At 41.4% G+C, this 13,745-nt stretch overlaps 1 protein-coding gene and 1 long non-coding RNA gene across 21 annotated transcripts in view; one reads left to right on the forward strand and one right to left on the reverse strand.

The window, feature by feature from the left end:
* LOC149442481 (uncharacterized) overlaps positions 1-13,745 on the forward strand; it is an 876,277-nt gene that overhangs the window by 567,987 nt on the left and 294,545 nt on the right. The gene's annotated exons all lie outside the window — the stretch shown is intronic.
* Positions 74-11,012, reverse strand: LOC149442486 (ras GTPase-activating-like protein IQGAP1). Its single transcript, XM_089656070.1, has 5 exons — positions 10,986-11,012; positions 9,950-10,116; positions 9,539-9,655; positions 5,755-5,863; positions 74-559 (listed from the first exon to the last, which is right to left on the reverse strand). The coding sequence occupies exons 1-5, from the start codon at positions 11,010-11,012 to the stop codon at positions 446-448; spliced, it is 534 nt and encodes a 177-aa protein (XP_089512196.1). The 3' UTR covers positions 74-445.

Raw genomic sequence — 13,745 nt, forward strand, 5'->3', positions numbered from 1 at the left:
TACCTTAGGTATAAAAATATCTGTGCCTAGAACATCACAGCCCATAAAGCAAAAAAGTGCCTGCACTATTCAATATGGATCATACAATTCCATGTTTAAAAACAGTCAACAAATAGTGACCCTGGAAGATACTAGAACAATCACTGTAAACTACATTAAACAATACATTTTATAATATGTATCTAAATATGCAGTTATTGCGACTCTGCTAGAACAGTCCTCTTCTATTCTAAGTTACCTCCAAGAGAAATTTTCATTAACACTGTAGTCACCACAGATGGCATCACAGAGTAAAATACAGTCCTGGCAGAGTGTAGGCATACAGCTCCTAATGTGTACAAAAGCATTTTGCGCAGTTTTGCAGCCATTGTGTCTTTATTGATGACAGGAAGGCAATGTGGTGCCTCTTCCACTAGCGCCACCAGCTCTGAAGGCTCTTCTGACTTTACTTTCCATAGAACTTCTTGTTTAGAAGGAAGATGAGAAGGTTTACATTGACCTTTGCTCGGTCAATCATCTTCATAACCGCAACACCCTCATACTGCAGCTGGAGAAGGTCCTGAAAGTGCAAATGGGGAAAATCAGGAAGGTGAACACTTGGTATAAAAGCCTGCATTCAATCTGCAAAGTTGATTGGAGAACACATAATACATGTCTTGTTTTCATACAAATTTAGGATACACACGCAGACCTTTACATGGATGATCTGGACACGTACTGGCACATTCATTGAGCTATGTTACAGGGTATCATTGTCAGTAACAAAACTAGCAATAGTTGAGCCCACTGGTAGAATGGTGTGGAAATCTCTGCAAACTATATATATATAAAAAAAAAAACCCTTCAGTTCTACATTTCTGTTCTCTTCTCTTGTTAATATGATCTTTTTGCAAACTGCTAAAATCTATTTCTTGGAATTGATTGATGAACACAGAAATTCAGATGCTGTCAGGTTCTACTATTATCCGCAGGAAGATTAAACATTGGAAAACCAACAAATTGTAAACCAACCTCATGATAACCCTTCATCTACAAAAGCATGCCTCAGATGGTAGCAAGCAGTACCTGAACATTAACACAGAATGGTAGGACCTGTGTCCCTCAATTGGCTGCTAGATACTCTGCATTCCTACTTCTTTTCTTGCCCATTGAGAGACACACAATTTAGATGCTGCTGGGACACCCAAATGTGGTGTGCTACAGAGGAACAACCTCTAACAAGCCCAACAGGACTGGGGAAGAGATGCTTGAAGGACCAACATCTGACACTTGATTAGGCTAAGCCTCTTACCCGATAGAGTAACCTGCCAGACAACCAAGGAAGGACACAGAATCAGCCTGATGCTCAAGACCAGGGGTCTCCAAACTTTTTAAGCAAAGGGCCAGGTTGCTGTCCTTCCGCCTTTAGGGGTGCTGGACTGTGGCCAGTGGGAGTAGAAAATGCCCTGGCAACAGTGCCCTATCATTGGCTTTAACCACATGCCGCCCAGCCACTGTAGAAATACGTTGGCAGGGCGGCATGGCTGGGCAAAACCACGTTTAAAACGTGTTTGCAAAACAGGTAGGGGGCGCGCCACCGCCCTACCTGTCCCGCCGATCACGGCCACGGGTGTCAGTTACCGGCTGTGTCCCGCCGATTAGCGGCAATCACTGACAGAGAGCAGGGCTGCAGTAACTCTGCTTTCTGTCAGTTCCCTGTCAGCTCCTGACATGCTGAGCTGGAAAGAAGAGTTTATCTCTCCCGATCAGCTGTCCCCTGTGCAGTACACACCCCTGCCCCCTAGTAAAACACTCCCCTCACACAGTTAACCCTTTCAGTAAATAAAGTTAACCCCTTCCTCCCCAGTGCCATTAGTACAGCGTCATTTTTTTTTTTTTTTTTTTGCACTGATCACTGTTTTGGTGTCACTGGGGATGTCCGTGACCCCAAGTCAGTCCCGTCCCCCCCCCCCCCCGTGTCAGAATGTCCGCCGCAGTCCCGCCATAAGTCACTGATTGCCGCCATAAGTCGCTGATCGCCGTTATTAGTATAAAAAAAAATTAAATATCCTGGTATCTTTACCGCCATTTGTAAACGCTATAACTTTCACGTAAACCAATTAATTTACACGTATTGGGGTTTTTTGGGGGTTTTTTTAGCAAAGACATGTCGCAGAATACATTTTGGCCGAAATTTGATTTTGAAATTTTTTTTACTGGATATGTTTTATAGCAAGAAGTCCAGAATATTGTTTTTTTTCTCAAAATTGTCAGCTTTTTTTTTTTTTATAGCGCAAAAAATAAAAACCCGCACAGGCGATCAAATACCACCGAAAGAAAGCTCTATTTGTGTGAAAAAAAGGACATAAATTTCATTTATGTATCGATTGCATGACCGCACAATTGTCCGTTAAACTAGCGCAGCGCTGTATAGCAAAAAAATGGCGTAAATTGCAGTATCTATACCATAGTTTGTAGACGCTATAACTTTCACACAAAGCAATCAATATACACTCATTGGGATTTTTTTTTACCAAAAACATGTAGAAGAATACATTTTGGCTTAAATTTATAACTAACTTTGAGTTTACTATATATTTTTTATAGCTGAAAGTAAAAAATATAGTTTTTCTTCAAAATTGTTGGTCTTTTTTTGTTTATAGCGTGAAAGATAAAAAGCGCACAGGTGATCAAATACCACCGAAAGAAAGCTCTATTTGTGTGAAAAATAGGACGTAAATTTTGTTTGGGTGCAGCATTGCATGACCGCGCAATTATCAGTTGAATTAGTGCAGCGCCGAGTAGCAAAAAGAGGCCTGGTCATTAAGTGGGGTAAATCCTCTGGAGGACAAGTGGTTAATAGGAGGAATAGTGCCACATTGTTGATAACAAAAAGAACAGTGCCCCATTGATGGTGTCAGTAGGGGGAATGGTGCTCCATCATTGGTTTCAGTTGGTGGAATAGTGCCCCAAGGGCCAGATAAAGGCAAGCAAAGGGCCACAGTTTGGAGATCACTGCCAGAGAGTTGCACCAAACAGAAAGGAATGCTAAACATGGATCTAAAAGCTGATCAACCACTACCCACTAAAACAGATGGAACAACTATAGTAACAAAAGAAAATAAAAACACAACTGGATGTGATCAACAGAAAATGGGGACAAACCCTGGAAGGAAAAAGTCCCAAGAAGTAATTAGGACAAACCAGGTCCAGGTGAGAAAGACTAGCCAATCTTCATGGGAAGGACTAAGCTGTCTAGAATCAAAACGACACAAAGTCAAGCATTAAAGAGGAGGTCTGGCTAGACAACCAAACTGGCTATGTGACACTTACCAGGGAAAACTTGAGCAGCAAAAACAAACAGCCATCGGGTGTGAAAAAGAGTGAGACCAGAGAATCCAAGGGATAGATTCCACAAAGTCAATGTGACTCAAGGGTTTGACTGAAGAGAAGGCACCCCCCACAAGGGTAGGCAGGAAATGGAATCGAAAGCATAGCCCCATATACTGGTGAGAAGGGGACCACTGGCGCTCATACATGCTCCCTGGCATGCACAGGTGCTGTTGTTACATTTCAGAGGATCCTGTTGAGAAACTGCCTTGTCTATCCCTGACCTCAAGCGCTGGATCTATGAAAGCTCCCAAGGAAACAATGGTATGCCTCCTTGAATGTTGTATGGCTAGCAAAAATCAGGGAAATCAATGAAATGGAAGACTTGGTTGCAACAGAGAGCACAAGAGATACATGTTTGAAAAAAATGTCTGCTCTGATTATTCAGCCCTACTAAACTTGGATCTAAACCCTGTAATGTTAGCAGAACACAACTTGTCTTATGGGACCCGAAAGTAAGAGCACGGCATCTATCCTTTCCCACGCTATTGTATCCTTTCCCACGCTGTTCAGGTGAGTTTACCCCCACCCATTTTTAAAAATGTTAATGAGTGCAGAGAGCCACGTGTAACATGGCACATATGGTATCGGATTTCCTCTCTTCAGTCTGTACAGCTCTGCTGAGCAAGCTGGCTGGCGAGTTGATTTTTGAACCATTTTTCCTTTATTACGGATATGCGTTGCCCGGTTCACTTAGTCCTTGCTTCATAAGCCAGTTATAGACCAGGGCAGGTGCCATGTTTTATTTTTCTGCTGAGCCGGGGGATTAAATAAGCTCATAATTTTATTTGCTGTGTTTTACAAAGTCTACTATTTGTATTATGGACATTATAATTATGATGTTGTACACGGAAATCCCTGTATACTTTTCTTTTTACCATTGTTGTGTATGATCTCTGTACTCTGTTTTATTGTTAAATAAAGATATGGAGGAGAAAAAAAAAAAAAAAAGGAAAGCCCCCGATCCTTCAGATCTAGAGAAGTATCAGACATCATGGAGCAAGGGACAGATATCTTTGTAGTACAGCTAAAAGCAATACATTGAGGGCAGAACAAAACAAAGCATCTGAAGAACCTTTCTTAAGAAGCTGATGATCAGTCAAAGGAAGGGGACCTATCTGCAGGTGCACAGGTCTCACAAAGTCATCAGGATATACTCTGTTCTTTTCAGAGGATACCTGCTGCAGTGAAAGAACCAGACTATTTTCCTTCACGCAGAAAGGACTCCCTACTCCTTCTTGTTGAAGACGTGGCAGCAGATGATGCCCAAACTGTTTTGAAGGGCAAGACAGTAGCCCCAGGAATAGTGGCTCTCCAGTGAGCAAAACCATATAGGGGAAGGGGGTGCCACAGGAAAAAAGGATTAGCCTGTGAGTAGAAAGAGGCATTCTCTGAACCTGAATTCCTGAGACACAAACTACCCAAGGACCCCTGGGGTTCACAATCAACCCCCCCCCCCCCAAAGTGCTTGCTGCATCTTCATACTGAAACTTTTTAAATAGAGTTTGTGGACTGCCTAAGTGGGCCTGGGGGCAGAAGTAGATGAAAGAAGCATAGGCTTCAGCCGATATTTCCCTACACCTGAGAAAGCATTGGAAGCCTTCGGCTCTCACTGCTGTCATGCAGGCACTTGGCAGGAGAGAGGGACCAGGAGCGTCGGCGGGGGACCTGAGAAGAGGATGGTTGGGGCTACTCTGTGCAAAGGCATTGCACAGAGCAGGTAAGTATAACAAGTTTTTTGATTTAAAAATAAAATAGAGAAACTTATCTTTAAAATCACTTTAAGAAAATAATATATATTTTCACACTACCCCTACACAAACACTTCAATGGTCATTCTTGTGAGGAGAAAAAAAAACACTTTCAAAGATTCACATCTTTGCTTTGCGGTAAAACACATTTTAAATTTGAAATGCACATTCCCAATGCATAAAAGACCTACATTTTAGGCGCTACAGTGCACAAATGTTATTAGGGTCCTGTGGTGTGCTGCAAATTAAAAAAAAAAAAACCGTTGCATGTGCATTACAAAGGTCTGCTATGGTGCTTTGGCAGCCCATATCAAATGAATGATCTTTCTTACCTCTACACACATACAGGCATGCAGTAATGAATAGTAAAGGCATGAAAAGTGTCCCTTCCCCTTTCTATAAATCATAATTTATCTTTATAAAAGTTATATAGTAGTATTGCGACTTAATTTAAAAAAGAAAAAAAAGCAATTAAGTCTGGTTTAATTTTTCAGTAAGCACATGAATCGTAACTTCAGAGTTATAATAACCTAGACATCTCTCTGCTATATTGGAAATGTGCAGTCTTTCATTTTTTGGCAGACCATGAGCAAATAGTACAGATAATGGGTTAACAAAACTCCAATGAGATTACCTGATAATGCAACATATATGTTTCCATTTGAACACCCATGAACTTGGCTTTCACTTCAAAATCACCAACTTCTTCCATAGGAGATATTTCAAAGATCACATTTTTAAATCTGCATAGACAACAGATGACAAGTGTGAGGGGTGTGTCAGACAGACAGTGTTGCAACACATATATACAGCATGAGATAAAAAAAAAAGAAATTCATCTTCAACACTGAAACCAGCAATGAAATTCTGCACCTTCTTTAGAAAATCGGAAATTTTGTGCATTTTGTAATCCAATGGTGCCACCAGTGATTTTGAAATTTGACCAACCAAGGCTTCAATTTCACCTCAAGTTGCTAAAGAAAAGAATTTTCGTGGCTGGGAATCTTCTTTTCTTTCCAGGCCACAGCTCATGCTTACTTCTTTTTCGATTAAGTTTCTCGCATGATTCTTCCATCAATGATTAGAAACTAATGGTGCGAAATTCGAATGAAAATTCTTCGTTCCAATTTTCGATAGAAAATTCTTACAGAATTCGACCTGTGTGTGGCTTGCATTACACAAAATCTGGAATTTCTGCTTCCCTGTCTTGTTATCTCAGGAGAGTAAACTTAATTTTTAATGTAAAAGGTGAAATGTATACTAACTTATGCTTATTAGGAAACATTTTGTTGATCTGGTGAAATACAAGAAGGAAGGTGAGCAAAAGACAGGCTTGAGAAGTGATGCAATCCCAGCACCCAGAGGGGAAGCAGCTGTGGGTTAAAGGGGAAGGGAATTGCTCAAGGGAAGGGAGGTACACAGGGCAATCCTCTCATAACACAAATGGCTGAAATCCAGTGGGTAGATACACAAGACAACACTAGCAGAATGGGCTAGGTGTGTAAACAAGAGAGAAACAGGACCCTAGTTAACAGAGTAATGAAGTGTAATTTTAGTGTGGAAGAAGGGGCTTCCGTCTAGACACTCTGCCATAAAGCCCAGATCAGTGGAAGGCTGCAGTAATGGGATCTCTGGAGAGCAATCAGAGTGACCATCAGGTTCTTGGTCACCTCTCTTACAGAAGTCCTTCTTCCCCGATTGCTCAGTTTGGCCGGGCAACCAGATCATTGAAGAGTCCTGGCTGTGCCAAACTTCTTTCAATTCAGAATTATGGAGGCCTCTGTGCTCTTGGCAACCTTCAGCGCAGCAGAAATGATTTATCGCCTTCCCCAGATCTGTGCCTTGCAATAATCCTATCCCGGAGCTCTACAGACCGTTTCTTTGAATCATGGCTTTTTTTTCTGATACAGTATGCATTGTAAACTGTGAGGCCTTTTACCCCCGGTTCACATATATGCAGCCGTGCGGGCTTCGTTTTGCACGGGCACAAGAGCCAATTCATTTGAATGGACTCCTGTGACACGCAGGGAAGTCCCTGCACTTCTTCTGAATACACAGCCCGCATGGGAGCCTCGGTTCGCATTACGGCTGCGTCTTCCAGTGCGGGCAGCGTGCCATTAGAACTAATGGCACCAGCCCCCGGGTCCGCATTCCTCAGTGCGGGTGGTACGGCTGCACGGATTTTCGTGCGGATCCGCAGCCGCACCACCCGCCTTATGCACGCCATAGACGGGTCGAAAACCGGCCATTTTTAAAAAAACGAAAAATCGGTCGTTCAATAGGCCGCCGTTACCACCAATGGTAAAAAATAAAGAAATCGGCTGATTTTCGTCCCGTCTACGGCCGGCATTTAATTACTTCTGTTCCTTGCAGAGAGCACAGCTATTATATTTGACATGAAAACATATTGCGGTTGCAACAATGTATCCATTTCGGATACAGCTGGTTTTTATTCGGATACAAATAGATACATTGTTGCAACCGCAATACTTTTCATATAAAATATAATAGCGGACTGGAATTCTTCTTTTTCTTATTTTTTCTTCTTCTTGCAGGTCACGGCTCATGTGCAGATTTTTTATTGGTAAAACAATCGGCCGATTTGCCCATCATTGCCGGGAAAATCGGCTGATTTTTTCCTAACTTTACCGATAAAAAAAGTGCCAAAACCCCGAAAAATGGCCGACCAATTAACCCACTAACGGTGTGAAAATCGGCTGATTTTTTTTTTTTTTTTTGGCTGAAAAATCGGCCGATTTTCGACCCGTCTATGGCCTGTATTATAGAGAGGTGTGTGCCTTTCCAAATCACATCTAATCAATTCATCTTACCACAGGTGGACTCCAATCAAGGTGTAGAAACATCTCAGCAATGATCAAGAGAAATGGGAGGCACCTGAGCTAAATTTCAAGTGTTGCTGCAAAGGGTCTGAATACTTATGCCAATGTGATATTTCAGTTTTTTATTTTTAATAAATTCACAGACATTTCTAAAATCCTGTTTTCATTTTGTTATTATGGGGTACTGAGTGTAGATTAATGAAAAAAATTATTTAAACTGTAGTATCAGGTTGCAACATGACAAAATTGAGAAAAGTAAATGAGAGTCTGAATACTTTCTAATCACACCACTGCAATTTAAAATCGTGCGATTTGTGTGTAATTTCAGGTCTGATTTCTGAAGACTTTATTGCTACTTGTAAAGATTTTCAGCAATTTCTTGCAATTTGCAGTGTGATTTCCATTATATTCTATGTATGTGAAATTGCAACAAAACTGAAGAAAAGGTAATGCAAGAACTACTTTAGAAATCGCGCTGTAGCAAATCGCACATGTTAAGACACTGAAATTCACATTCATTAGATGCGATTTCAATTCACAAATTGCACCTGAAATCGCACCGGTTTGACCGGGCATAAGGAAATGGAACTACTCAGTAATTGCCCAATAGTACAAAATCAAACTGCTAACAGTCTTATGTATGATACTTATTTTCACTTATACCTCCCGCATGCTTTTTAGTCAGTGTATTTTGGAATGTCGGGCAGGGTAAGGTACAGTCAACAGCATAGCAGCAGGGAGATGATAGATGAACAAGGGACTTCAAAAAAGACTGACAAATACAGAGGCTGGCCTAATAAAGACAGCTACAGTTTTCTTACAACTGCTTTTTATTGGAAGAGGCAATGCTAAAAAAAACCCTTTTGGCTAATAAAGTATTTTTGCATTAACTGCATAAAAGTTACATTATAGTGATTGATGAAAAACATACTCAAGACAGACTGGTCCTTTACTTTTCCCCTTGAGCCCTCACACTTATGCGGTGTGGTATATCACATGTGATTCACACAGAAACCGCACTGCATTCCTGGGCAAGCTGCAGGACCCTTTTTTTTTGTTCGCACTAGAATTGGATTTCATGGGTATTCACACCTATGCAATCTGATTCTGCACATCTCACCATGTTTTGCAAACCGATTTCGGGGTGCTGTTACCATACACACCCACAGCGTTTTGTATGAACGGGGTGCGAATATGATGAGGTGTAGAATTTGCACACAAACCAGTGCAAATCCCGCACTGCATCAGTGTGAACCCGGGCTCAAAGTACTTCGTTAGTGCACCAACTGGGTTGGAGAGAGTGTTTGTTTTGTTTTTTTTTCAATGGAACGTGCCTCAGTGGCTCTTGAAAACACAGATATTCCACTTCAAAATCTTTGCCCTGCCACATGTCTATCCCATGGATGGACTGCCCTCTGCAATTTAACTTATTCTAGTTTCCATAAAAAAAAACATCAAGTAGATTGCTTGTCAGCATGAAGTTCGGGTACGTGTGCACATCTTCCATTTGCAGTCTAATATCTTTGAATGAAGGGCACGGTTTTATGTATAAAGTCACTCAGGCTGGTATACACTTACTGGTTTGCTTGTAGATCCTCAATCTCCAGTAGCACACCTTTCTCATGGAGCCGGGCTGCCGTATATTTCAGAGATATCTTCTTGCTCTTTTTCACCCCTCCTGGTTTCTTGGAAACTCTGAATTTAAGAAATAAAAAAATAAACTGAATGTTTCCCAATTCTGTGTTTTTTTTATAGAAAAGGAGAAAGTATCTAATATTTAAAAAGCAAAAAAAAAAAAAGCAGTCAGCAGCAACCAAATTTCAAATCATCTAAGTTCTGAAAGTGACCAATTCTAAAATCTGATTGCTTGATATTGGTAACTAAACATCACTTTTTAAATATAATTAAAAAAAATAAGTCTATTTGTGTTGAAAACACAAGTCAAACCAAGCCCGCCCAAATCACAGAAAGAATATCTTTGGTACTCACTTGCCCTTGCTTGCCAGGTTGTCCAGGCAAGTCTTGATGTAACTCTTGTAATAGTCTACTTGTTCTTCATAAAACAGAGCCTTGGAGTTCAGAGCAGAATGAGTCTGCTGCAGCTTCACCAGTTCAGCCTTTCTCCTTTGTCGGTATCGCCTTTGATTACAAATCTCCTGAAGTAGAAAGCACAGCAAGCTTTTAATTAAAATTCAGGACAGATTTATTTATTGCATACATGTTCAGTAAAGTTTTCTGCCTTTTTCGTTTAAAACATAAAATTTCTGGTTTATCTTCTGCACTAAGTGCCTTACATGATCATATACTATTCCTCACATTGTAAATATCCCTGGTGCCCAATGCACAGCCTGGTGGTTCCTATGTGAGCCAAATGCAAAACTCCTGCGCTCCGGGACCCAGGCCGGTGGTAAGTAGATGGAATCAAACTCCAAAAAGGAAGGGACCACCGGAATAGACAAGGTCGTGCAGCTCCACATCAAGGCTGGGGAAGCCCAAACTAAACTGTGAAGGAGAACAACAAAAGAGAAGCGCACCAACCTTGCGCATTACCTCAGTAACCAAAAATTTATTGAATAAAAGAATGGTACTCACAAACAGCGAATAAAAACAAGCATGTAAGTCCTCAAGGGGACTTTAGAGGCAAGATGCCAATGCGAATCCCGTCATGGAGGAAGCCACTCAGTACAGCTGACGCGTTTCGAAGGACGTGCCTTCTTCCTCAGAGCTGACGGGATTCGCATTGGCATCTTGCCTCTAAAGTCCCCTTGAGGACTTACATGCTTGTTTTTATTCGCTGTTTGTGAGTACCATTCTTTTATTCAATAAATTTTTGGTTACTGAGGTAATGCGCAAGGTTGGTGCGCTTCTCTTTTGTTGTTCTCCTTCACGGTTCCTATGTGAGGCCAGCCATGTTTTGGGCTGGGTCCATCACCAGTTGGAGACTAGAGGGTTTAAGCAGTATCAACCGTAGTGTTGCCCACTAGCCTTGCCGCCTGCCCACCAACATTCCTAGTGCCAACTGTACCTGCTGGTCCCACCCTTTCCCAACCATTATTCCCACCCCTAGCTTGCAATTGTCAGCGCATTGCCCACTGAATCAGTGATAGGGCAGGGCTGTATACAGGTGGGAAGAAGGCAGTTTGAAAACTCAGTTGGAACCTGTGACAATCTTCCGCTTTGTGACGACTGACCATGCCTAACCAATGTGAGGGGGTCACCTAACCACTGAACACCAAATTGACAGTCACTATGACGTGCCTCCATACATTGGTGGGCATTGAAGTGCCCTCTTAACCATTTCAATGCCGGGCAATTTTACACCTTCCTGCCCAGGCCATTTTCAGCGCTCTCTCACACTTTGAATGACAATTGCGCGGTCATACAACATTGTACCCAAACTAAAATGTTATCATTTTCTTCACACAACTAGAGCTTTCTTTTGGTGGTATTTAATCACCGCTGGGGTTTTTATTTTTTGCTAAATTAACAAAAAAAGACCACAAATTTTGAAAAAAAACCCACGTTTTTCTTTGTTTCTGTTATAAAAGTTTACAAATAAATAATTGTTCTTCATAAATTTAGGCCGAGATGTATTCTGCAACATGTCTTTGGTGAAAATAACCCAAATTAAGATGTATTATTTAGTTTGTAGGAAAGTTATAGCGTTCACAAACTACGGTATAGATCTGAAAATTGATCAGTCCTGAAGTACTGACAGCCAATCTAATTTCTTGAGGTCCAAGAATGTCATAGTAGTACAGATATCCCCCAAATGACCCCTTTTTGCAGAGTAGACAGTCCGACGTACTTCATAAGAGGAATGGCGAGTTTTTTGAAGTTGTATTTTATTTTCATAATTTTTTGAAAAATGAAAAAATTATTTTCACTATTTTTTTTTTTTACATACTGTCACCAGTGCAGTACAGCGTCATCATATAACTGACATGGCGGTGAACAGGGACACTGACTGGTGACAGTATGAAAAAAAAATATATATATATTTTTTTTATTTTTTTTTATTATTTTTAATTACATTTTTTTTTTTTTTTTTTAAGATTTTTTTTTCATATTTTACTATGACCAAAGTAGTACAATGTTACCAAAGTAACATTGTACTACTTTGGGGAAGTGATCAGATTTTTTTTTTTTTTTTATACAATTTGCTTATAGCAAAGAATTACTTTGCTATAAGCAAGCATTTACCTGAATGAAATCGATTCATTCAGGTTTTTTTTTTTTGTGCTTAGCTGTGATTTGGCCACAGCTAATCACATGACATGTGCATGTGACCTGCTGTGACCATTCACAGCTAGGCACTAGTATACAATGGATGGCATGAATGAAGCCATCCATTGTATACAACTGTCATGTGACCTGCTGTGATTGGTCACAGCAGGTCACATGGTACCGGCAACGGGGGCCGGTACTCGGATCTGTCATCGGCCGTGTCCGAGGCACACGGCCGGTGACAGATCGCACCGCTGCGCGGCTCTGCAACCGCGCGAACTGCGCATGTGCGGGAGCACGCCAAATGGCGTGCACCCGGAAGGCTGCAGCATTTTTGTGACCGCCAAATGGCTATAGGCCGGGCGGCTAATGGCTAAATTGAATGACAATGAACAAGGAGGAAACAAGTTAAGTAAAACTGCCACTGACCACCAATGAAGGGGGTTTAAATAGCACAATACTGATCACCAATATAGGTGTAATTATTGCAGTCACAGACAGCAATGCAGGGGGACATTACTTTATCAATTGACATCAATGTGGGCAATTACTATTACTGCTATGAACACCAATGATGAGGCTTGTTTTACCCCCACTTTCTCCTCAGTGTGCACTGCAGTATAAAATACAGCAGGACCAACATTTTCAGGTGTTGAGGTGTTTTACAGCCAATGAGTGCTCTGCCTAACTTGATGCAATGCACTTCAATCCACGAAAAAGTGCTGCTATTGTGTAGTCCGCTGGATATGAAGGCAGTAAGCATATAAGGTCTGTCTCTTTAATATGAATTTAGAGAAAGAAATATAAGATCCAGCATCTTAAGGGGAAGTTCCGCTTTAAAGATTGGTCCCCCACTTCCCATTAAGGATTGACACCTTTGGGGAGAGGGGGGGGTCAGTGGAATGGGTACCCGAATTTGACAGGTACCCACTTCCACTGCGATTGCCTAGGCGATCGTAAGCGGTAGTTGTCCTCCCTCCCCGAAGTCTTGTGTGGCACGTGACAGGTCCCAGAAGATGATGGGGCATATTCAAGGCTTTGGACTTCTTTTTATTTCCTTTCCATCTTTATAACATTCCATTACCTTGTTATGCAGGTCTTTTAACAGATCTTTTCTGATCCCCATGGCTCAGTATCTAGCTTGCTCAGGTCATCCACATAAGAGCTAACAAACTGATTATTTATACACAGACACTTACCCTTGGTTCACAAATCCACGTTCCTGTGGGCTGTCTTTTGCACGGGCTCGAGAGCCCATTCATTTGAATGGAATCCCGTGCCCTGGGACACGCAGGGAAGAACCATATAAAAATGTATTTGGCAGTAATTACGGGTGGGGAGGGGTTGGTGGACAAAGAATATTCAAGAACATTCATACTCTTTTTATTATGCGGCCATAGAGATTTAAGCGATTGATTTACTAAAGGCAAATATACTGTGCCCTGCAAGTGCAGTTGCTCTAGACCCGAGGGGAAGCTCTGAAACGAGAGGAAACTTCTATCATCCAAGCATGTGAAAGCAAAAATGCAGTTTTTTTTTTTAAATTTTCCTTGCTTGT

Source organism: Staurois parvus, unplaced genomic scaffold (assembly GCF_062004578.1).
Source record: "Staurois parvus isolate SC_StPar_1 unplaced genomic scaffold, SC_StPar_1.0 ptg000885l, whole genome shotgun sequence".
Lineage (NCBI taxonomy): Eukaryota > Metazoa > Chordata > Amphibia > Anura > Ranidae > Staurois > Staurois parvus.